The following is a 25714-nucleotide window of genomic DNA, read 5'->3' as shown; positions in this document are numbered from 1 at the left end:
AAACGAGCAACTATGACCCAGAGATCTACGTTCAGATCCCTGCTGACCAATTAGGATGTTTTTCTGCTTCAAGAAGGTGCCAATTAAAGCTGGTCACCTAATTGCTTATTAAAGAAAAGGTATTAAGGAATTCGCTTCTTACAATATAAGCTTTATATTTGTGTGTATACGAACAGTGTCAAAAGACAAAACATACACGAAGACCGTTTATAAACATTACATTAGTTTAAGCTATTCATTAGTATTGTATATAATTAAATCAATATAATATTACTTATTAGCTATAATTATTGTATAGGCTAGATTGTAATTTATGAAAAGTCAGTCTATTTTGTGAACTTAATTGTAAAAAAAATTACAAAAACTTGCGCAGACATTTAGAATTCCTTAAACTGAAGAACTGTGGAGCCAGCTGAAGTATTTCCGAACAAATAATCTTTAAGAAAAGAGCGTATCAATTCTTAAAAGCTGGCATCGCACTCGCGAGCCTTCTGGAATTGAGACTGTCCATGGGCGACAGTATCACTTAACATCAGTTGAGATCCTGTCCGATTAGCCGCGGTTTTATAAAAATACTTGAGCTTTCGCGAGATCTTTAAATATTAATACAACATAGAAAGGTCTATATCTGTACTTATGAATAATGTATATAATAAAGATAAATCAAGCGTTTACCAGTACCATACGTCATAGATGGTAATATACGGGGTAGGCTCGGTTTGTCACGCCTGCCTTAGACTATTCCCTTTGACTTTTCGTAAATAGTTAAATTAAATGACACAATGTCAAAATTGAATCCATACATAACCTAAAATTTTGATAAAAGTAAATGTTTTCCATGAATGTTCCTATCAGGTAGTTTCAGGAAATGATTTGGTCCAGATTAAGCCCAAACAAAGCCATTGCAGAAGCTAATACATCTCTGGTAATTAAGAGATTAGCTTTGTTCATTCGAAATTATTTTTTTCGCACTGTACCGAAGTTACCGCTAGGTAAGGCACTCAAGTTTCGAAAATATTTCGTTTTTTCGATAACAATATTATTATTAGCCATCATATGGTCAGGTTGAAATATAAGAACAGACCATTTTCAACCTTGAAATAACGTTATAAAGTCCAATTTACCAACAATTATCCAATGTTAACCATATGATTTCTGAGAAGTAGGCATCTCAGTGTGCGACCGCGGCAATGTTACCTTTTCTAAAAATTAGATCTTCTTGCACAGAAATAGAGTTTAAATTGCTTTAATTTATTATTTACTTAAACAGGATCGGATTCCCATAATAATTTAAAATGACATTCCTCCTTAGGTGCCCAATTAGAGTTTGAACTCTATTAACTTAAAATAAAGATTCAAATGCTTTGTTTCGTCAGGATTGGGATCGGTTAGACTCATAATGTGGCCATGTGTACTGCTGAATAGTAGAAAATATTACTATTATTAAGTAGTGCACAATCTTAACTATAAAGAATTTAGAAATATTCATAATGTTAATTTATGCCGCTTCCAAACGTTTTCTTAACTAGTCCTTTCTTAATATACAATTTTCAGCACCAAACGATTATTTAAATAATGTTAAGATTCAAAGCTATGTTTACTTAAAACTTCCGACTTAAAACTTAAAATAAAATTTTTAAATGCTATTAATTGTCTGTGCGTACATAAATTAGTTATATAGCCTATTTCAAGAAATATACATTAACTTATTATGTATATTATCTTTTCGAAGCTTGATGGTGGTGAATTTTAGTTAATTTAAGGTTATACGGTGATTACTATTAAAAGATATCAAAAATTTACGAATTAATAATTTAATATATTATGGTGTCAATTGTAAAATCAATATTTATAATGATTTTAAAATAATACTTTACTATTCTTTTAAAGTCTTCTAAAATGGTAGAAAATCAAGCTTCGACGATTCCCCGGGAACGCGGGAGGGGTGAAGTAAGCACGTTAGTGGGACGGGTAGCTCGACCTCACGTCACCAATTCATTCAAGTCAGTCGCCGGCTGACCGCGGACGCAGCACGTACTTCGTGGTCCAGTGTATTAATAAACAAATAATGGACTTAGAATAAAATTGATTAGTGAAATTCAGTGAATATGTGGGGAGAAAACAGTAAAGATTGTGAGAATAACTGCCAGTGCTCTGGGTGAGTTAATTATTATTTCTTTAACCTTGATAAATTAAAATGTATGATGACAGGAAACTTCCGCGTTTAACTTAAGTTTAAAACCTTTATTAATTCATATTATAAGTATATTATATTAGTATACTTATATATATATATATATATATCAGTATATTCTATTAGTATTTACCTTTCAATTAGTTCGAATACGTCTGTAAAATAATTATCTCGACACTGTCAAACCAAAACAATAACATACAAGATAACATAATAATATGTTTTAACACTAATACATTTTGTTTTATTTATTGTAAATTACAAAAATCAGAAGTACGTTTATAAAATAGTTAACGCTTTTTTTTAACCAAAACCACCTAAGATCAGGAAATATATAATTACATACGTGAATATTTATCATTTGGTATAATTAAGCTACTAATAAATTGCAAGATCGTGAAATATTGTTTTTGTAATACAACGTATCTTAATCCCGATGCCAAACTTTAAGGACAAACCTTCCAAGTTAGGCATTCAACATACCATTTGGTAAGTACGTGCTTAGATTAAATCCTTCAGGAATTTTTGTGTGGGCGCCTCAGCGCCACCTAGAGGGGTTCTTATAAACTATTCTCAACGGTCGGAAGTGAGGTCATTATGCTCTATGGTCTGAGATGAGACTTTTTGTGGTACACGGACCTACCAAGGAGGCTTTATAAAACTTTTTATCGCTGTGCGAGTTGTCTGGATAGAAAAAAAAAAACGTTCAGTACTTACACAATATGTCTTGCCAACAAAAAATAATAAATTAGATAAATATAAAACTGTCCAAACTAAATGTATTCTTTATTTTGTTCAAAAAATTAAATTACGGGTAGTTTCCTAGTTTGTATCGATACATTCATGGGACACCTACGGCTAAACACTCCTTAGTTATGATGCTTTTGAACCGCTCCGGATCTCAATACCCTAATAACTTAAGTTACGCAATTAGCTCGGCCTTGACAATAGCAAAGTTGAACGACCTCTTTTGATTCAAAAAAGTTTGAATACGCGTGAAAGTTTCAATTTTTGCGTAGAAAGTGAATTTAAAAATGGTATTTTAAAAGTCCTAAATTATGTTTGTATGATCAATTAAATAGAAATCTGGAATTAAGTAAATATGTGTTCTGTAAAAATGTACCTAAATCACTTACGAACCTGGGTGTTGCCTTCAAGAAAGCAGTCGTCATTACTACGAGATGTTGATTTTTCTATTATAAAATAATAACGATTAGTATCTACGGTTGCAATATTCAACTCAGCCATCAAATCCTTGTCCATTCATAGAAGAGTTCTAAATTTAAAAATGTGCTCATAAATTTATTTTATTCATTTCACAGCTTTGACGTAAGCTGGTGATGTCATGTGCAAATTTTTGCATGCTTTTAGGTAATTTTAGTAGAAACAACACATTGTTATGATACCGTTAGACCACCTGTATCGATTTTATAGGTTTTAAAAATTGATTTTATCTGTGCTTTGATAAATATCTATATGTTATATAGATATTTATCACATATATACCATATATATAAGCACATATATACCATAAAGTTTTATTGATTTTCTATGAATGAAATGACGGATTCATTAGTAGTCACTAGCCACAGGACTAACGCCGGTTGTGCGTAAGTCTTTGACGGGATATGTGTATTAAATGTTTATAGAACAAATAATGCAGAATTTTGTTTATCTTCTTTTCCTGCTATGATGAATTTTAGTTTTAATTATAATGCGCTATCTAAACTCAGTAATATAGACTAGTCAAGTAATATTTCTTTTAATTTTAAAATAGTAAAAGAGACCAGTTAACACAAGTAATTATCGGTCAAAAGTGGAATAATTAACTGGCAACACCAGATGGAAATGGAATATGCAAATTACGAACTTATGAATGAACGTCTCGCCTTTATGATGTCATAACATTTTTAAATTGACATAAACTTTGTTAATTTTAAACGCTACGCTTAGTTACTTTGACCATATGGCTAGTAGGGAACCGAATAGTCTCCACAAGCTGGTGGGGAGGAGTGAAGACAATTAAGGGTCTCGACATACCGAATGCCCTGACACAAGCTAATAGAGCGGAGTCGCCAAGTTGACGAATCGGTTAGGGCTTATCATGACAGGCACGACCTTCAGTAGACTAGAAGACAAATGGAACTATATTTCTTGTAATGGACAAAATATAAAGATCATAACACTCAGCACATGATATAGCATATGTTAAAGGGTAGATAAGAAGTCGTTGAATTATGAGTAATAACTCATGATTCTACCATAGATAAATCTGTGTGTGTCAAATAGCAAACCTACTTATGGTTATTTTATATGCCGAGTCAATATCTGCTTTTCATACAAGTAAAGATTCGACACTTGTCCGTTTGGTCCAGGCCCAATCATTTTTTCTATCAGGGATAATAAACTAAAGTGAAAATAAACATTTGTGTAACACATTCGAATATCTTCTAATCGAATATTCGACATCGATAGCCTTTAACCTGGCCCACTTTTGGCGGCAAAAATTAATTAAAATGGGCCATTACTTACGATAAACATTGACAAGGACGGTTTATCGCGTTGCAATGAATGAATTTGAACTGACCTTTTTAAAAAAATTACTTGAATTGTTTTATCGTTGTGCTTATTCTAGATTAATTTGCGTGTCAAGGAACTAGCAAATGGTCAAATCTTGTCAACTGTTTTTGAAATGACCTATTCTAAGGCTTTAGAATAGGTCGAACAAAACGACACGAAAGCATATTAAAATAATATTGAACGATTATATTGTATTAGTTCATTAAATATAAATGCTATTATTACGTTTTAGGTGAATCCAAATCCAATTTCGGTTTTGTTCCCTTTGGTGTAGAGACTCTTGGGCCGTGTGGTTCAGGTGATCTGGCGCTAATTAAAGATTCAGACCTGGTCCAACGAATAAGTACAACAATACAAGGAAATGCTTCCAGCGTTAAAGTTACCCTGCCACAGGGAACAAACTTTTAAAATTTGTCTTCATTTTCTATTTATCAATTTTTATTTATTATTATTACTATGTAGGTTAAGAATATTGTCAATACTGTATATTTGAGTGTTGCTATTACTTACAAAATTTACAAATCACTATGGCAATATTTTAAGATGTACCTCTGCGTACATTTCAAACAGAATTCTTCATTGGCATAACTAAATGTATGTTCGGATGAAAATAGTTGTTGTAAAGGTTATCACCATGCAATAATATCCATGAAATATAGGAAATAGCAACATCAAATGACAAGCGTACAAATAAAAAATTAACGATTCAAGATGGCCGTCTACCAATGCGACATAAAGTTACTTTGTAGAGTCGTAAAAAAATATTTAATCCTATTTATAATCGTTGGATATAATTTAACTGGAAATCAAAGGACTCCGTGTTATTTTTAACTAATACGCTTAGAAGTGAGAGATATCTTATTTTTTGAAGACAACAAAACGTTTGTTCGTCGCCCCGTTTCTGAAAATTGATGTGTGCAAAAAATACTTTTTATACATTAATTCAAATTTATGAAGATAAATTACTGAACGAATCATTAAAATCACATATTTTGATTAACCCTAAATCGTGTTTATATGTTACTTACTTTTATAATAAAAATTAAGTTCTTTGACTTCTAAAAAGGTTGTTGCACCACTGTATGTTGATTTACACAAGTACAAGAAATTGTTTCTTTTTTACATTTGAATTTCTTGTTCCGCAACTAAGTAAGGTGTTTATTGAGGTAATTTTCATTCGTACATCTTAAATTAGTTTCACGAAATATATTTTACAGAATGTGTTCACAAAATATTATTTTGAGAGATTTTTAAATTGGGTTTAACTTCATTAAGGCTTTTAACCAAATTGAGCGATTTCAAGAATACCCTTATTTGTATCTTTTTATTACTTATTATGTTATGGTATACATTTTATTTATACGTATATGGATAAACAGCGGTACCTCGACATAGTTTAATTCGTTCCTGTACTCTAAATATACAAAAAGTAAATAAGCGCGAACTCAACTTATCAAAAATGCTTCGAAAACAAGCAAAGGGAAAGACTAGTCTAGGGAGAAACTGTTAGTCTAGTGTGCCATTCCTCATATCTGAAAGCCAAGAAAGTGGTACCGGTGACCACAGAGCTGGTGCTTTCCTCGCTCAACGAATAAATATCGCAATATAGCAAAGAAATGCTGCCAGCGTCAAAGATACACGGCCACAGGGACCGAACTTTTTAAAATTGTTGAAATCTTCTATTTAGTAATTATAATTATGACTACCCACGTTAAGAATATTGTAAAAACTATATTTTTGTATGTTGCTAATAAATAAATATATACAAGATATTTATGCAAAACTAATTTGAAATTAGATTGTTGTCTTTACTCGTTTTATGTTATTTAACATTACGATCATTATTGTAAAACAATCATAACTACATATCCACGACTGATGATTGTCTCCTTGAATAAATTCATTATTATTATAGGAAAATAATTCGGCCGTTGTAGGGCCGTTCGAGTATTACGTAAACATATTGTTTATGGTTTTTAATATAGGGGGGGATTTTCTTATTTGGTGATTACGTCAACAGTAATTATTTACTTTTTTTCACATATTACCAACACGTTGTCTATGCTTGAAAACCAAATGCATTTTAGAAATAGGAATAGGAATTTTCTAAAATGCATTTGGTTTTCAAGCATAGACAACGTGTTGGTAATATGTGAAAAAAAGTAAATAATTACTGTTGACGTAATCACCAACCTACAAAACGAATTAATACTTTCATATACTATTATTTTTGTCAAATTAAAAAAAACTGGATTAAGTATAGCCTAAAAACTATTTATTCTACTATTTATTTAACTATTTTTTCATATCTTTCTTATGAAAAAATAAATTCCAATAAGAACATTGGCCTAAACTAAATATTAATTAAACTTTGTTTTCGTTTGAAACATTGTATCGTTAACCAAAGGTCAAGTGGTAAATCTAGATTTTTTTTTTTGAAAATAGCCATCGGTAACGGAAATTGAAATAAGAAATGTCGGTTTGTGTAAACGTTACGTGTGTGTACCGTACCGTAACGCGCCGTTAACGTAACGACGCATATGGCAAGTCGTTAGAATAGAATATTGATAATTTACACTTGTTACTGCATGTACCAACGGTCTCATAGTGGGGCTTGGGGCATATTGTCAATTAACGAGACTTTGGCATTATTTAAGGTGTGATCCAGAGACTAAACAATCTAATTTAGAATTAGTTTCGTATAGTTCTTTTGTATATATATATATTTATTTGCAATACTTTGTGTATTAGTATTTAAAGAAAACACTTTTTTAACGTGTAAAATCTTTAAATATGTAAAAGTTATGTTAATAAAAGACAATATTATTAACATAGTAATAAATTAATATATAGAAAGTTAAAACAAATTCAGAAAAGTATGTCCCTGTGTCTCTTTAATGCTGGCATTATAACGATATTCGTTAAGCGAGGAAAACACCAACTCTGGGCACACTGGCACACTCAGATGCTATCTAGAAAGATATAACTATGTTTAATTAGTGCCTGTTGAACCGTATGGCCCAACTGTCTACTCCAAAGGGAACAAAATCTAAGACTTATGTCTCAGTTCTAGTTATTTTAAAATAGGGTTCCTAGATTATTAGGCTTATTCTAATTGGATCGTGCCATTTATAATTGAAGCCCTGGATTATGGTACATACTTAGGATAGGTTGAAGGGGTTAGAGGCTTATGGGGTTCAAAAACCTAGAGAGAATTTGTATTTTAATTATTAAATTATAGAAATAAAAGGCCTTATTTACAATAGTTTAAGAAGGCTTAGGTTCGATTTCCAATACAATAATTAATGATAACTCGGAAATGGGCCTGGGTTCCGTAACTTCCGTTCCTTCCTCGGGCCTCTTAGCTATCCGTTAACAGTTTTTTACAAAACAAAACACATTATTGAATAAAATATCAATTAACAACCATTTTTAATAAAGTTTTCTGGTCAGATCGACTTCTGACATAAGCCCTAATTTTTCCTAGAATGCATTAATTTATAAATCTAATATAATAAAGCCTTTATGAACTGCCCTCTTTGCAGAACAAATAAGAATATATATATATATATATATATTTTTTAAATTATTATTCTAGATAATTCCCAGACTTGTCGTCAGAGGTGTTAAATAGCTTACGTATAGTATTGCTAACCCGGTTGATTAAACACTATTATCTATTTCTATTAACAACTTTTTGTATGACTTTTACAGCAAATCCCAGAGAGATGCCTCTTAACCTAATGTTGAACATTATTTCTCTCAAATTCGTCTCTGTTACTTTTATGCTCATAAGAATATATTATAAGCAACCAGTTTTGTGGTGAGGTCTGACATATATTGAACCATTATATCTATCCCGGGCTGGGCATATACAATCTCTGTGCATAGAAACAAAACAAGGACCTGATCATAATCCCGAAGAAAAAACTATGATGTAAGTTGATGCGCGTGAGTTGAAAAAAACAGGCCGGTTTGAAAGAATGTTGTAATGATTTGAGATCTACGAATCTTGACGGTTAGACGAGTTCACTAGTGTGCCTTGGTTTCGTTCATCGATTACTTATGGACTCCATATCTCTGTTAGTTCATGGGTGAATCTGTACAGCTGTGAAATTTTATTTTATAAGGGGGTTCAGGGAGGCTAGATTTTGATTAGGTCTATACTGACTAGCGTATTTGTTTCAAATTATTTATTTCCGTATCATAGTTACATTAATAATAATAATATACAGCGTGTAAAAACATCAGGTCTACATTCTAGGGATTCAATACCAAAGTATGGAGTCTTCAGAGGAGATGTTCGGACTAATACCTCCGGCTGAGATTCGAACCTCGACATCCGTGGTTCCACAGATGAGCGTTTTAATGCAGTCTTTGCTACCACTGTCGAACCAGCTACCCACTGAAGTATTTCCGAATCCAACAACTCAAAAAAACAATTTTAAAGAAAACATCCCGAAATTATTATTCTTATTGATTTTTTTAAGTCGCTCATATCGCGAATAATTCTGATTTAACACCCCTATAGGGGGCGGCATCTGTCGGGGTCGTTGGACTAAGGGTGAACACCACTCATGCGCATCACAACTGTTATATAAAATAGTTAGATTACACATGTATAGAAAATGGTTAATTAAAGTATTTAAAGCTTAAAATCTGTCAAATTTAATTATTTCGCCTGTCATCACAATTCTCGGTTTATCACAAAATATATCACCGGGAATCGACGAAATATGTAATTGCTTTCTAACTGGAAAATTGATGTCTCTGTCTAACAAAATATAAATACATAAAAGTAAATAGTCATTTATCAAAACCATAAACAATAAAGTTAATTGAACAATGGCCCATCTCTGGTCTATGGCGAATTTCGATCGATACTCACCACCTGCCCGGGGTGGTTATATGAGCAGCGGATAATATGTCTTATAACCATAGAATAGAGTTCAACTTAGCTTATTTGTAAATATCGATCCGCGTTTTGCAAACTGATCTACGTGAAAAAAGTAATTCAAATAAATGAAATAGAGAGCCGATTCTATTTAGAATTATGACAGTGTTCCTAAAGGAATCATGGAAAGTCTGGAGCATTATGGAGACACTGGAATAGTCTAGGTCTAGGCCACAGATTCCAGTTTCTGTTTCATGATAACTTGTCAATCTAATAGGCAAGTAGGTGATGAATCTCCTGTGCCTGACTCATGTAAACATTTTGGATCTAAGGTCTGTTTCCTCATGATCTTTAACTTCACCGTTCGAGCGAATGTTAAATGCGCACTTAGACAGAAAGTCCATTGGTGCACAGCCTAAAATTGTACATACGTACAAGTTCACTGTAAACATTATGTCATTATATGTTTTTAATATGTATGTCCATACTCGTGTTTGAATAGTTTTTTTCTATACTATAGATGTAGTACTCTCGCTTTGAACGGCTGCAACTGATTCGTTACGTGTCGTTACTCGTTACGCTTAAAAATAACTTTCGTTTTCATTATTTCCGATCACGTCTTGACTTCCTCTAACGGACTTCCTGAAGGACAAACCTGAATATTCGTCGATTAAGATTCAAAATGTCATTATCTTTATAACCGAAGATAATAACAGTCAAGTATTGTGTTTGATTTACGTTATTACACTGAAATAAATAGAAATGTCTGTCGTTCGACTTTTCGACGTCAAAACAGTTTTAACAAGTGAGTATACGTTTTATTTTAATCAAAAAACCTTCTATTAATTTATTATATATTAAAGCTTGCCAACGCTCAGCATACTGATACATCGGAACAAGAAAAATAAAATAAATGTGTTCCTGTACTTATGGGCAAACACACCATGCTGAAGAGATATAAACAAAACACATTATAAAAACTAAACGAAAATAGATTTCTACGTGTGAAAGCAACTATGAATATCCAGACCTATCTCGTTTATCAGAATGCTCAATCTGGATATCGGTGAGTAGTGGCCAAAACGCCTTCTTCGGAAGGACAAATGTACTGATGGGATGCCTGGAGTATCTAGAGGGTACACGAAATTTGAATTTAGTTAAAAGGCTGGTATGGGGCACTCGACCCGATTGTTAAATATCTTAAATCTGTTAATTTTCTACGATTCTCCAATTACATCTTAAAGTGCGCTAACCTGGTTTGTTGGCAAGTTTTTATTTCGAGTTGCCACACTAATATTTTTTTGTAATCGCTCGAGTCGCATAATACAAATGCAGCAACAATGGAGTACATATAAAAAAAATCACCAAATCTCAACTCTATGGCAGGAAGACGTTATAAATTCCAAACAGTAAATAGAAAGCTCCAAGTTCAAATATGGTGGTTTCGTAATGACATTGACAGGTGGTAATGAACTGTGTTAACCGATGTGTCAACATTATGTAATCATGAGGAAATGTCAATATTTTTGTGTACATTACTGTATTGTCAGTTTATGTTTATATTGGCTTTTTAAAGACAGTTCTGTTATTAGCTTGTGTAGAGTTCGTCTGACTTGGCTGTCCTCTGTGGCTGTAATAGGTATTTATTTCTATTTGATATTCAGAATAGCTTACGGAAACGGAACTTCTGACGAAAACAACATATTTTTCCAAAAAAAATTAATATAGTTGTTCTTGAGAAGACCAGACCACCTTAGCAAGTATGTTACCTTCACCAAGTATGAAAGACGCTTATCTTTTTAGATTTAAAAAAAAAAATGTCAGCAAAAAATTAAATATGTTAAACAATGTAATGGTCCCAGAATAGTGCGGCAAAATCATATTATTCAATTATAAAATATAACATTTAACAAATAATATTATTTTCATAATATTACTCACAATCCTATCTACTAAGTACCTTGAATGAAGAGTCAAAAGTTAAATTGTTTACATCCTTTTTCTTTTTTCGGTCACATCACATCAATTCAAAACTTGTTTGGAGGTACGCCCACTGACCAATACGAGTTCAAAAAAAACATAGTCAAAAAGTTTTTTCTTCCTCCATTGTCTATGACCCGCGGCTAGGTTTGAATTGTAATCTCCCTTATTACTTTTAGTGTCGTTTTATTATACAAAGATTAACTTAAGTAAGATTTTTAAAGTATAATTAGGTAAAACAGTTTTTACGTCTTACTATGTCATAAATAGCGCAGAGTTTTTTAAGTAAAAAATAGTTGTGTTTTGTTTATTTATTTACAAAAGCTTGCCAATGCTTGGCACAATTGATTTAATGTGACAAACACTAAAAAATTGATTTCAAAGTGTAAGGTTTGCCAATATAGATATCCAGGCCTAGCTCGTTTCTCATCTGGATATAAGTGAGTTTCGGCCAAACACGTTCTTCTGAAAGGGACAAATAGGATGATGGGATGCCTGGGGTACACGAAATTTGAATTACCATTTTATGAATAGCGTTCGGAAATACCTACTTTCTACAATAATAAAAAAACACGAGTTCTTGAAGTTGTAAGTATACCAAAGACAATGGTGGCACAATTATTTAATGGCTCCCTTAATAACTCAAATTGCAGCAGCTGTTCATTTAACTGATAACATGATGTCATTTCCTCTAGAACTATAGTTTCAACACCCACACCGATTAGGTTAAATGCGGATCAGGAATCTCCTTTTTATAGAACAGGGGGCAAATGGGCAGGAGGCTCATCTGATGTAAAGTTATGGCCCATGAACACTTTCAATTCCAGAGGGCTCGCGAGTGTTGCCTTTTAAGAATTGGTACGCTCTTTTCTTCTTATAAATCGAATTGGTTCGGAAATACTTATGTAGGCAGCTGATTCCACATAATGGTGATGCTGGTGGTCTGTTCTTGGGACTTTCTTGTTATTTATAATTAGACCGTGACAAAATATTAATTATATATTTGACTTAGTTCACTTAATGCCCGTATATAACAAAGACAAATTATTACCAACCTCATAAAACATACTACATATATGTAATCTTGTCATTAAAAGTCCTAAGCAAGTTCTAATAAATACCACAAACAAGTTAGATCATTACAGAGCGTTCTCCTCATAGACAAAACCATAACCAATCCCTATATGTCGCCATATTTTTTATTCGCATTTCGCGCCATATCAAATCAATGTGGGAACGGCGACGTTCCAGGAGCAACTTTTTTCCACTGATTTTGTTATGGCTTCAACTTTAATTGCAAAGTTCAATGGCAGGTTAAAAAAATACCAAAAATATATGCGAGAATGACATTTCTAGATAAAATAACATTGTTAAACGCTAGAAAGACACCAAATTGTATTTTCCAAAAGAAAATAGGTAGAATTTGCCCCAGCTAGTTCTCTACTCCAGATCTCTATTAATATTCAGCCAGATAAAAATAAATGAGTGGCGCTACAACCTTTTTAGTTCTGGGCCTGGTATCTGTCTCATGATCATTTGTCAATGTGATCAGCCTCCTGTGCCTGATACACGACGACTTTTTGGTTCTAAGGCAAGCCGGTTTCCAGTTGATAATTTCCTGTACCGTTTGAGCAAATGTGAAATACGCACATACACAGAAAGTCCATTGGTGCACAGCCGGGGATCGAACCTACGACCTCAGGAATAAGAGTCGGCCTCTGAAGTCACTAGGTCAACACTTCTCGATCAGATTCAGTCAGAAGTTATTTCTTTAATTTAGAAAGACAAGCATCTACCTTACTGGGTGGAATCCTCTGGGACTGCGCCAGATTATTTTCTTTCTCTCTACTCCAGATGCCCTAGCGTACTGCTAACCTGATCCGTTTTGGACAAATCTTTCAATTTCATTCCAGCTGCCACCTGCCCATATTTTTCGGAGAGTTCCATTAGAGAGCTTGCTTGGGAACTTTGATCCATAATTCCTCTTGAACATTTTTAAAACAATTTGTTCAAATTACGTAATAATCCGGAGACATTACCAAAGAAGGTTTATGCTTGCTATGCTTTTTTTCTAGTCGGTCAATTAAAATGAGGTTTTTTACTAAGCTAACTAAGGAAAACAAAACTAAGAAATTTAGATAAAGAATTTAATTTAGATAAGTTTTAAGTGTATTTATATACTTGATGCTATGATGAAATGTAAATACAGTCATGTAGACAAGTTTCAATGTGTCAAATTATTCTAATACACTTGTCTACAACTGTCTTCGATATTGGTATGTATATATATATTATAATCCTTACAAATGATAGAATCTTATTGAAATAAGATTCTCGACATAAATTAGTGACCGTCTAGTATTATAACATAATATTTAATCCAACACACAAATATACAGTATTTACAACATTCTTAACCTTCATGGTATTACTAGTTAAAAATTAATAAATAGAAAATTAAAACGAATTTAAAAAGTTTGCTTTCTGTGGCATTAGTTAATGCTTAAATCCTCGCTGTTTTGCGATATTCGTTGAGCGAGGAAAGCACCAGCTCTGGGGTCCGGTAACAACTTAAATCTTTAATTAGCGGCTGTTCTTAGTACCAACATGCCCAAGAGTCTCTCCAAAAGGAACAAAATCGAAGTTGGAAGAGAAACTCTTATATTTGAGCCGTTTATTATTTTCCACATTTACAAATTTTCCACTTTGTAATCGAAAATTTGCAATAACAATAACGTCTGGTTACTCTTGGTGTCACCAACTCGGTCATTCATACTTTAATATTAGAAATACAGTTTTTTCATCGCCTGTACGTCAGACATTATTACCTACATCCTGACTTGATAAAGACTTAACAAACAGTGTCGGGTTGTTGAACTAGTGTTGACATTGTGCAGCACGTGACATAGTCCGCTAACACATCCTTCCTCTCATAGGCCCGCGTAAAACGATATATTATTTCACATCATATTACCATACTGTGATAGCGATGTGCATAGATAAAATTCCTTGCATAACCACACAGAACTACCCTTCGTACACGAACCAGTAGTAATTACATAGATTTTCTTTTGAAAGAATGAGTTTGGTATGGAAATCCACTTGTAAGGCTAAATCCTAAAATTTGAAGAAAAAAAACATTTTTGTGAAGTGTATCTCATAAATCATCTCCTAATTTATTAATAAATTAAAAGTAATAAAAACTTGTGAAGATCGAATAATTCGGCAGATATTAAAGTTTTTCAAATTGACTATTAAACTGTAGACATTCAAAGTATTCCAAAACGCTTGCCCAAACCATAAACAATCACGCAAATTAGGTCAATTTTGATATTAGTCATCGCGTGTCCAAATATCTTGTCCGTATCCGACGCATAAGTATAGATCTGATATCGTGTCCAATTTGTACGTCCGAGTTTGCAAATGAAACAGCCGGTCAATGTCATGAGAATTGCTTCCTTGGAAATTCTCATTCCGTCACCCCCAAATTAAAAAAAAATAACAATAGACAATCAGATGATCCAGATTCGCACGGGAATTCGCGCGCATTGTTTGACAGGTCGTGACCCCGAGGGATGCGGAAGTTGTCTATGAATTTTTGATTTTAGAATTTCTATTGTTCGGTGTCCCGTTACAGCCTCCTTGTTACTTTGGATTTATTGCGTTTTATTTCTTTAAAAATTATTCATGGCTTCTTAAATTTAGTGAGCCGTTAAGTTAAATATCGTCCTGCACCATCTCACCCGTTTCCAAACAAATCTTTTCCGTTCCTGATATGTCTATTACAAATTCGTTGACTAGGGTATATTAGTAATATGCTTAAATAGATTAAAAATATAATAAATTCCAGTAAAAAGGCGTGGCATTATGCATTGTTTTTTATATCGAACGGATGTATTCATTTTACGTTATGTTATCAATGTTATTGTTGCGGTTCGCTGATAATAAAACCGTTGTGATGAACTATATATACTGGTCTGACATCACAGGGTTAGGTATTGAAGACTCGATAAAAGTCAAAAATGGTTTATTATATTATTAAATAATAATAATATTTATTCCATGAAACATCCAGTTTTACAAAAGATACGCATATTTAAAAAAAAGGCCTCCTCTAACTCCTTCCATTGTTCTCTATCGTAAGCATTTTTATAAAATATATAACAATATTTAAAAATAACATTATTAATAGTTTTACTGTACTTGATGTGATTAGGTAAGCCGTTTTAATCTAGGGTATACTGCAGGGGCAACAATTCTTAATTAACCACAACATTGAATCATGATTAAATTTATTCAATACTATTTTTGTTATATCAAAATAGATTGCATAATAAAATATACCTTATGTCGTAGTCATTAAATTACAATTTCAAATATATGCTTTATCTTGTGGTTTCCGGACTCGGGTCTGAATACTATTTTTAGAAGAACAATTTGTAGAAGTTGCCACCTATTTTTTATTTATTACTTCATATGGAAGGTTTTTATTAGAAAAGAAAAATTTAAAAAAATAAAGGTCAATGAAGGGACAGCTTAGGTAATAAGTTTCGCTTGTAATATCAAAAATTCCCAATGAGTTTTTTAGCAGCATCGTAACTGCCTGCCTGTAAAAAACCTTCATTTCTAGGTTAACTACAATAATAGATATTAAACAATGTAATAGCCGACTAAGTCGTCTATTCAAATAATTATTCTATAAAAATAAATCATTATTTATTATATATAATTATTACTTAAATCCAGAATATTATAATCTAATATCGAAAACGGTGTCTCAGCTACGAAATTTACTTCCTATGCTGTTCAAAGATACTTTAGTTTCTCATACTTTAGGTTTGGTTCGTTGTACACATCGTGTTATGAAATTATTAGAAAACAACCTATATAAAGAAAGCTGCTCGGCAAATTTGTCATGTATTTTATAAAAGTTGTGAACGTAAATAAATATATAAACTATGTAACTTCGTGTAAAACTTACTACTATATTAAGGTAAATAACTTGAAAACTTAAAGCGTTAACTCTGACTTAGAAGCTGACATACTCTTCGTTAAGTATACAAGATAATAATTTGCAAATTTTATGCGCATTAAGTTTTTATAACAACGATCCCACGGAACTAGTTTGAGATAAAAAAGAAATTACAAAAACTATTTTATTCGAATACATTTTTTGTAGAGACGATATAATATTGAGGATGAAAACTGCCTTTAACGTTTTTTATTAGTGATAATTGGCTTTGAAATTCTAGCCTGGCCTTCTCATTTACGACACTGGTGACATGAACAGTCGTTTGCTAGATATTTAATGATAATAAAAGCCTAATTCCGATGCTTTACATTTAAATACTAATATTTCATCTCATTTTATCTTGATATCTGTGAAACCTATGGCAAAGACCTCCTTCAAATCCCGCCACTCTCTGTCATGTAACTGATGTTTCCTTAATCTGGTCTATACAGCTTCAGAATTGTTTTCCTCTTTTGCGGTTGTAAACCAGTTACTCACAATAAACCTTTTCAAGTTCTATTAAGTTACATTTTACGTATCTAGAACTAGTCAAGTTTATTTTCCTAACTTCGCGTAGTACGGGTATTATGGCAGATTTGCCGTTAGCTACGCCTTCAATAAACTTCAAGATATGTTTAACTAAAAATTAACGAATAACAAAGAAACGTCAACGTTAAAATCTGCGGCCATTTCGTAGTCTAGCCAACATTGACGCCAAAGAACGCGCTTAAACAAAAGAACGCATTCGAATTTCGAACAATGCGGACGCAATTTACCGTTAAGAAAATGAACCCTTCTTAACATTGTTGGAGACTGAGGCTATTATGGCGTAAAAATGCATTTCAATAATTAGGCATTGAATGCGAATAACTGGGTTACGTTGACGTTTACTGTTGCTAGGCAACTGCGAAGATTTTATTAACTCTAAGGGTAATTCTTGGTGAAGTGTTGGGCTAGTGGCTTCAGGGTGCGACTCTCATTTCTAAGATCGTAGGTTCGATCTTCGGCTGTGCAATTGACAAACATTCGCTCGAACGGTGAAGGAATACATCGTGAGGAAACAGGCTTGCCCTAGACCCAAAAACTCGACATGTGTCAGGCACAGGAGGCTGATCACGTACTTGCCTATTAGATTAACTAATGAGCATTGAAACATACAGAAATCTGAAGGCCAGACTTAACAAGGTTGTAGCCGATTAAAGAGTAATTCTCTATGATTTGTAATTGGAGCCTAAATCACTTTAAACTTAAGTGTAAGGCTCTTTATGGACTCATTCTTTTTAATTTGTTAAATAAATAAATATGATCCACGAAATATGTTGGTAAGCGCAAAATTCGAAGATGGTTGGACCAATTCGAGTTTTTTTTTATTCCTATGTGTGCATAGTTAGTTCACACGTGTATGATTTTAAATTTGATGGTGTAACTACAATAACACATAATCGTATCTGTTTTAATTACATTCGATTAGAATTTAGAGCATTTGATAAAACTAATAATTTTAACCTACTTTATATGTACACGAATAAAAAATATAATTCACAGAAATGTACTGACTAAAATCTACATTTAAACTAGCAAAGGTCATTGACCTCTCCTTCAAAATTATATTTACGAGATTTTGATTGGATCTTTAATCGTAAAAACAATTATAATTGTAGAAATTTGTAAAGACTATTGTGACAAGTACTATCTTTGATATCTTATAAATAACACACGCGTAAAGAACGACCACCACGTCACCAAGATGCATTTTTTTAACGAATTTGTACGCTTTTTAAGTCCTAAAGTTAAAAGCCTCCACAGTACAGTTGCTGAGTTGTGCGCCATCTAGTTGTAAAATCGGTAACAAAGTGTAAACAAACAAGGCGTGTGGTCGTAACTCTATCCAATTTATGCCAAGGATGAAATTAGGCACATAGACGACGATTGTTTTTTTTAGGTCAAAGTACTTGACAACTATTTATGCCTGTGTTATGTTTGTTATGAATATATATATATAGAATGGAGAGATAGTTCAGAATGTAAGATTTTCATCGCCATTACAATAATTTTATTTATTAGTAATATTATAGCTAACATACATATTATAAAACAAAGCACTCAGATAATATACAAAGCGAAAGCAGATAAGTACATTGATAAACAAAAACATAAATATAATAGAGAAAACTGAAATATGACATTAAACAAACGACAGTTAATATTTCAAAGAAAAAACTAGATTGTTATTGCTAAACAAAGTCCCGCCCCTTCAAATTTCTTGCCATCCTCTTTGGTGAGGTGGAAAATATCAACATCCACATAATTTGTTAAATATAGTACTTACCGAACTTACGAATGAATCATTGTCAAGATATCATCGGACTTTGTGTCAAGTTTCAAATGTATTAGAGACTGTTGACATTACTGAGAGATTAGACATTTTAAATCCAGTTCAACTTCTGAACCTTAGGCCACCAGGTAACTTAGAATGGTGACTTAGAGTTTTCGTACCACGCAATCTTAAGAACAGCAAAGGTATAGTAGTTTACAGCGTAAGTGGTCGGCTCTTTGTATCTTCTTTTTAAGTCTTCAAGGATTTTAAAAAGTAATTATCTCAAGTGTGGTCCTCGTGTTTCGCTAGTTCAAGGACAATGATTAGATGCGGTTAACGTTTTTTGGTTATTTTTAACGTAGATAAGATTAGATGTCGAAAAATCTTTAGGGATATTTGGTTAACTGTACAGTTTAAATTTAACACGTATTTATTAACTTGACGTTTAGGTCTGATGAGTTTGTAGCACTATTCGACCTCCCCGAAGCAAATGCGACATGCAAGAACCATATGGCATTCCGAAACAGATGTTAGTTGAACTAATTCGATTAATTTCACCTCAATTTGCATATGTGCGATGGGTTACGCAGTTCCTATAACATACGGTTAACGAAGCGTTGAGTCATTCAAATTCAAAATTATTTAAAAAATTGAGGCTATATATAGCTATAATATTGCCCTATAGCTGAACATTACGTTTTGATGAAGGTTAAGTCAATTGTCTAAATTTGTGACTCATTTCGATCAATGATTTAGATACATTTTTGAAGTATTCCATTATACCACGCTTAACTTTTGAACTACGCTACGGATTTTAATGAGTGACACAGTTCGTTTCCACGGCTAGTTTTATAATTTATTTATTTTATAAAATAGTACAATATAATCACAATATGTTACATTAGTATTATTGTAACCATAGCAGTCTTTTTAAGGAGCGCGACAAATGCATATAAAAGTAGTTTTATAAACATAATGTTACATTGCGATGATCAAGAATGAAGGCTATATTACTGTGATTGTCCCATTCTTGGGACGGATGCGGTCACGAGCGGAATTGCGGCTCAATTAACTATATTGTCTTACACATGGGGTGACCATTTCCTCTGATTGCTAACCCCTTTTACGCTGGCGTTTACTTAATGTCTCTGAGGAAAATTACGAGTAGACCCCTTGCCCCATTGCTTCAGAATTTCCTTCAAAATCTCTATCCAAGTCGGTAATAAATGTTAAAAGTGCTAATTTGTAACGAATTTTTTTTTGGAGGTTCTGTGACTTATGAGCGTTTATTGAGTCAATTGTCTAGGTCTAACCATAGACAACGTCGATGGATAAAATAAAGACAACAGATACCATAAAGTAAATAATGCAGCCGGAAGCACGTGCAGTAATGTCCCATTCACTTTCGTTAAGATTTGACGTTGAATGAACTTCAGTTTTGTCTGTGAACGAATACACATTATGTTAGATGCTTTCTCATTATATTTAAATACGTTACGAAGTCAAGTCGAGACTTATGTCTCTTATGTCACATGCAATTTTTTGACGTACGTGAATCATCCGCAAACTCAAACTCAAAATAACTTTGTTCATATAGGTAACCAAGTACACTTGTGAACGTCAACAGAAAAGATTTTAAATTGATTCTAAATTTACATTTACTGCCAGTTCGCCATTCAAGAAACTCACCACCACTCTTTTTAATTGCCAAGTATTGAGTCACGCTAATATGACATGCCGGTTTTGACAGGTCTTCTGGCTTACATAGACCACTATTGATATAGGATCTTCTTAACTGTTCTAGCACTATTACTTTAATAAATGCCAAATTTTCGTCATAGGAATATTGAAATAAATTCCCGCCTTTATAAACTTGAAGTTTTTTTTGCAAGAAACGCAAGGGGCCAAGCAGATGCGCATGCGATAAGAATTGAATGATTTGTTGTTATTGAATGATTATCTTATACGATATAAATTAGCCGATGACACCTAATTTAGGTTTTTTGGTTGATCAATCAAGCGATTAATTTTTTATAATCCTTTTTTCGTGTTTATTTCGTATCTTTATCTTAATTATACAATAAATAGATTTTTCTATAGTTATAGACCTCTTTACTCCAAGGATCGTTCACTTTATCTGTTTCTTGAACACATTTTCTTAATAGATAAGTATCTTCTCTGCCTGACACGTGCCGTCTTTTTGGGTTTGTTAAATGCGTACATAGACATAGACCTAACATTTATTACTAACGAAACATACACATTTTTTTTAAAGGAATAAGGTACATTTTAACTGTGTAATGTGTGTGTGTTGTGGTTGTAACAGACCCTGGCTCAGCCTTATGTTGTGGAGCAGACGTGTTCCACAGCGCTGGTCATTCTGCCAGAGACCACAACAGTTCGTTTGCGCTGCAGACGCAAAAAAAGAAAAATAATGTATACGTACGTAAAGTCCATTGGTGCCACGACCTGATTCCAATGTACGACCTCAAGGTTGAGGGTTGCAAGCTGCTCTAAACTGTTCTCACTGCTCACTCTACCTTGAAAGGGGAAATAAAACTAATCGACCAACATTACTGAAATTGTTAGCTGTTCAAAGGTCTTAATAATAAATGTATCACTGCAAATAATGAACTCAACTATATATTACTTGTGATATAAATGTAGAGCAAAGCTTGTTTGAACAATATGCCAGCATATCGATCGATAACCGCCACTCGCTAAACGCGAGGGTTGAAAGTTCGGTGTAGGAGTGTTACTATGTTCAAACGTAAGTTATACAATTTATGTATTTTATCAAAGTATTTTTTAAGTAAATACCCTCTAAACGTGTGAATCATGATAAGGTCGTGTCAGTTGCATTGGGGCTAAGATTTCCGACTTCTATCAATCCGGAACCATAATTTCCAGACCCACATAGTGGAATCGGATCATTCGATGTCTAGTAATTAAACGTTACATACTTTCAGTTTCCGAAACTATTAAAGCCGGCATTGCGTAGTACTATCATATATCCGTTACCCTAGATATGACCGCATCTGCCCAATCTTTGAAAATCTTCGATTAATCACAATAACTTCCTTACATTGTCTGATTAACGGTTACAATCTTGCCACCCTCTCCGAGATTTCTCAGCTGTTGCAGATGCCACTTGCTCTCACAGCTGCCGTGGCACGAGCGCCATTGTTAACTTTGACCCGAGGGTATTGTTAAAATTCTGCTTCCTTATCAAACTGTCTCAAGATGGTCAGTCACGGTCGCGATACCGCGGTGAGCGGACGTGTTCGGTATTTAAAATTGTTCTGTTTTCGAAATTTTATTGTTATGTTTGAAATGATTACGTTATTTGAAAGTTGTTTTTATGGAGTGCAGGAGAGGTTTGTGGAGTTATTGAAATGTATTAATTGAATTTGTTTTAATAACATTCCACTTGTACATTTCTGAGGATTACTGTGTCTAATTAATATATATATATTACTGTGTCTATTTAATATATATATATAAATTTTACATACTATATATATTTTTTTACACAGACCTACCTAAATATTCAATAGGACTTAAGGACACTTTTCATTGCATAGAAGCCCCAATGCTTCAAAATTGATTTAAATTCAGTCCTTTTACAAAAGCTTTTTAAATGAATACTTCATAATTGTAATGCACTCAAATCTATACCATTACATTTTTTCGCGTGGATTACAGTTATTGTACTCTCCCCTACGCACGTGCGCGGGAGTTCATTCCATTTTTTTTAATCAGGTGTGTGTCACGTGCCGAATGCAAGCTGTTTTGACAATAATTTGATGTCTAGACTTTGTTGACAAATGATAAGTCAATGCAATATAAGAAATTGTCCTTCAAAGTCTCATACATAAATTAACATCAAGCTCTATTCAATAATAACTAAGTATTTAAACAAATGAAATTACATTATTTTATTGCAATCTAAAGAACGTCATCGCGCAGAAAATACTTGAACTTATTTTTCTAGTTGTGTCATCTCGCTAGTAGGTAAACCCCAGAAAGTAACGTTATTAAAGAAAGTGTTTTGTAGGCCATAGGGGTCTAAAGTCATAGTCTAAAGTAACCATCACAACCATTATAACTTAGACATGTCAAAGTCAAAGTCCTACTTAAAACTAAAATGGCTTAGAAGGTCTAAGCTATGGCAGGACTTAAGTCCGAGACAAGTGCGAACCAATATCCTCGTTCTGCAATAAGTTAAAAACCATAGGAAAATGACCATGCTTCACAACGGTATATTTGGGTTCTAATACGAAATCCCGGCCGTTATCAATCGATATATGGACAGATAACGGTTCGTAACGGCATCGTCACCCCAGCGTTCGTTATGCGTTAGGGTGCAATGGTATTAATAACACTTATATGGTTTTAGTGGTTGAGGGACACAGAAATAGTACATTGTCTATACAACAAGCCTTTTACTTAACTGTTTTCAGTTTTGCCTAATTCTTGTGTAGCTTAATTGACGTAGAGTCACGCTTCATTTATCCGGACGGTCTCCAGTTAAAGTCCCGAGGAAAACATCTCGAAGCACACAAGAAAATATTCGTAAATGACTGTCAATTACGCATCGTCAAATGATTTTTGTCAGTCGGTCGTATATCCTTCCTATAACCTTGTTAACATGTGGTATATGTTCGGTCTGGTTTCCGCCGCAACGGTTTATTGCTAAAAATAGATCGATTTTTTTCCCCTGAAACATTGGACACCTGCATCGTGATTTGTTAATCTGTAAAATTGTTATTGTTTTTCAATCGAGCTTGCTTTTGAGATTAAATCTTATAAAGCGAATTTCCTGTAATCGTTTGTAAATCATTTAAATTGAACTTTTATTGACAGGCTCTAAGCGTAAAATCAATACTTGGATACTCATGTATATATCAATAAAACATACAAGCTGATTTTAAGGGAATTTGTAGATTTGACTGTAGTCATAGTGTAAGGGTAAGTCTCAGAGGCGAAAGTAAGCGTTAATAATTTTGATACGAGACATGTCTAAATCTCTAAATCTATCTTTTTAGATGTCATGGTAGGCCTCTTGGGCAGATACCGTCTTTTAAAAAGTCTCTTAGTTATCTGGCGCTGTAAACTGTAGGAGGGATGTTTTTAGAACAAAAAAAAATGTATTTTACCGTTATTATAAAAATAAAAAGGGAAACGCGAACTACAAACGAACTGACGTTTTGTCTTGCCTGAATAACCTTAGCAACAACAGACAATTTCAATGAGGAGGTTTTAGTTGAGATCTGGTAGCAAACGAGCTCCGAAGTATATATAAATGGAAATACTATATAACGCTTTTACTTCATCTTGTCAAACCAGAAATTAAAAAAGAGCTTTGTCGTTATTCCGTTACGACCCTTGCAGTGATAAGAATGTGCAGTTATTGTGTACGAGGGGTGCAAAGGGGGCAACAAATTCTCCAGACGTTACTCGTTTATACGTTAAAAAATTAACGTATAACGTACGTATTAGCTCAAGACTCTCATACTACAAATAAATCAAAATTGAAGAAAAAGATTATAATACCATATAGACATGCTTTTGACAACTAATTTTCTTGTGTCATTTGTAGGAATGTAACTTTATCTGTTAATTAGTTTACGGATGGAGACCAACGTAGTAATTAGTACAGAAATATAGCGTAAACTTTTCAAAATACTGACTATTTGTCAGTGTCCATCGATTTTTATTAATTAGGAAAGTCAATAAATGGCGTCGAAAAATGTAAGAATATTATTAAAGTTAATGTATGGTATGTCTGGTAGACCGGAGATGAGTTAGTAGGAAAAATTAAATTTATTTAACTCGAAGGATAATAATTTATTATCATTAACCAGTTGGACGTCGCCGCATACTGCACATTAAATACTATTATAATTGCAAATATTCGTATGTTTTTATAAGTCTTTATGTGTGTTTTCAAGTCTAAATTGGATATGCAATTTCGTAAATTTTTGAATTTTTTACTTTTCAGACTAATTAAACGTGGTAAATAATTTGTGAAACAAAATCTTTCTAGTTTTTTTTATAACCAAACTCCTAGTAATGACACTATAAAGAGAATTTGTATATACAATTTATTGGCAATATCCTACATCCGTTAAAAATTAACGGTTAAATCTGTGTTATTCATGATTTTCGGCGCCAAACCCCGTTTTTAATGTGCTGTATATTGATTACCTTGATTTCTTGAAGGGATGCATCTTCCTATTCAACGTGCTGCATACATTAATATTAAACTAGTTTGTCATGGGCTGATTTATTAAAATTATCTAGGAAATTGCTTTTGTAATCCTTTTCTAACAAATTTAAATCTTTATTGAGTAATATTTAAAACAATAATAGATGGATATATTCGTAAACCTTCCAAAAAAAAATATTACTATTTTATTGTAATGTAAATGTAGTGAATTAATAATTTTAATTTAAATACTTCTTAAAATTTGCATGTGTGATTATCCGAGTTTACGTCATTTGAATGTCATTGTCAATGCCATATGTTCGTCAAAGCGCGCGAAATTACCACCTGATGACTACTTTACTTTGATTATTTCGTAACAATAACTTAATTAATTGTTCTTAAATATCATGTTTTAGCGTAAAATAGACTTAAAATGTTAAAAATTAAATAAGGGTCGTTAAAGTATATAAGACGTGGTTTTTAAGGCCGAAATTGTTTAATCTCATAACCTTTGGAGTCGTGTGAAA

At 33.0% G+C, this 25714-nt stretch overlaps 1 protein-coding gene across 2 annotated transcripts in view; it reads left to right on the top strand.

Annotated features, from left to right (window-relative positions):
• Window positions 1-2022: 2022 nt before the first annotated feature.
• Window positions 2023-25714, top strand: part of LOC123715175 (M-phase inducer phosphatase-like) — a 30272-nt gene continuing 6580 nt past the window's right edge. The window contains exon 1 of one of the 2 annotated variants that reach the window (XM_045670071.1): window positions 2023-2158. In XM_045670071.1, the coding sequence (XP_045526027.1) occupies window positions 2109-2158 (50 nt within the window). In that variant the 5' untranslated portion in view covers window positions 2023-2108. Of the gene's footprint in view, window positions 2159-22267; window positions 22354-25714 lie in introns of those variants that run through there. The other variant, XM_045670070.1, reaches the window with a different exon arrangement.

The sequence above is a fragment of the Pieris brassicae genome, chromosome 10 (genome assembly GCF_905147105.1).
Source record: "Pieris brassicae chromosome 10, ilPieBrab1.1, whole genome shotgun sequence".
Taxonomy (NCBI): domain Eukaryota; kingdom Metazoa; phylum Arthropoda; class Insecta; order Lepidoptera; family Pieridae; genus Pieris; species Pieris brassicae.
Note: the sequence above shows the minus strand (reverse complement) of the source record. Positions and strands in the feature narration are given on the sequence as shown.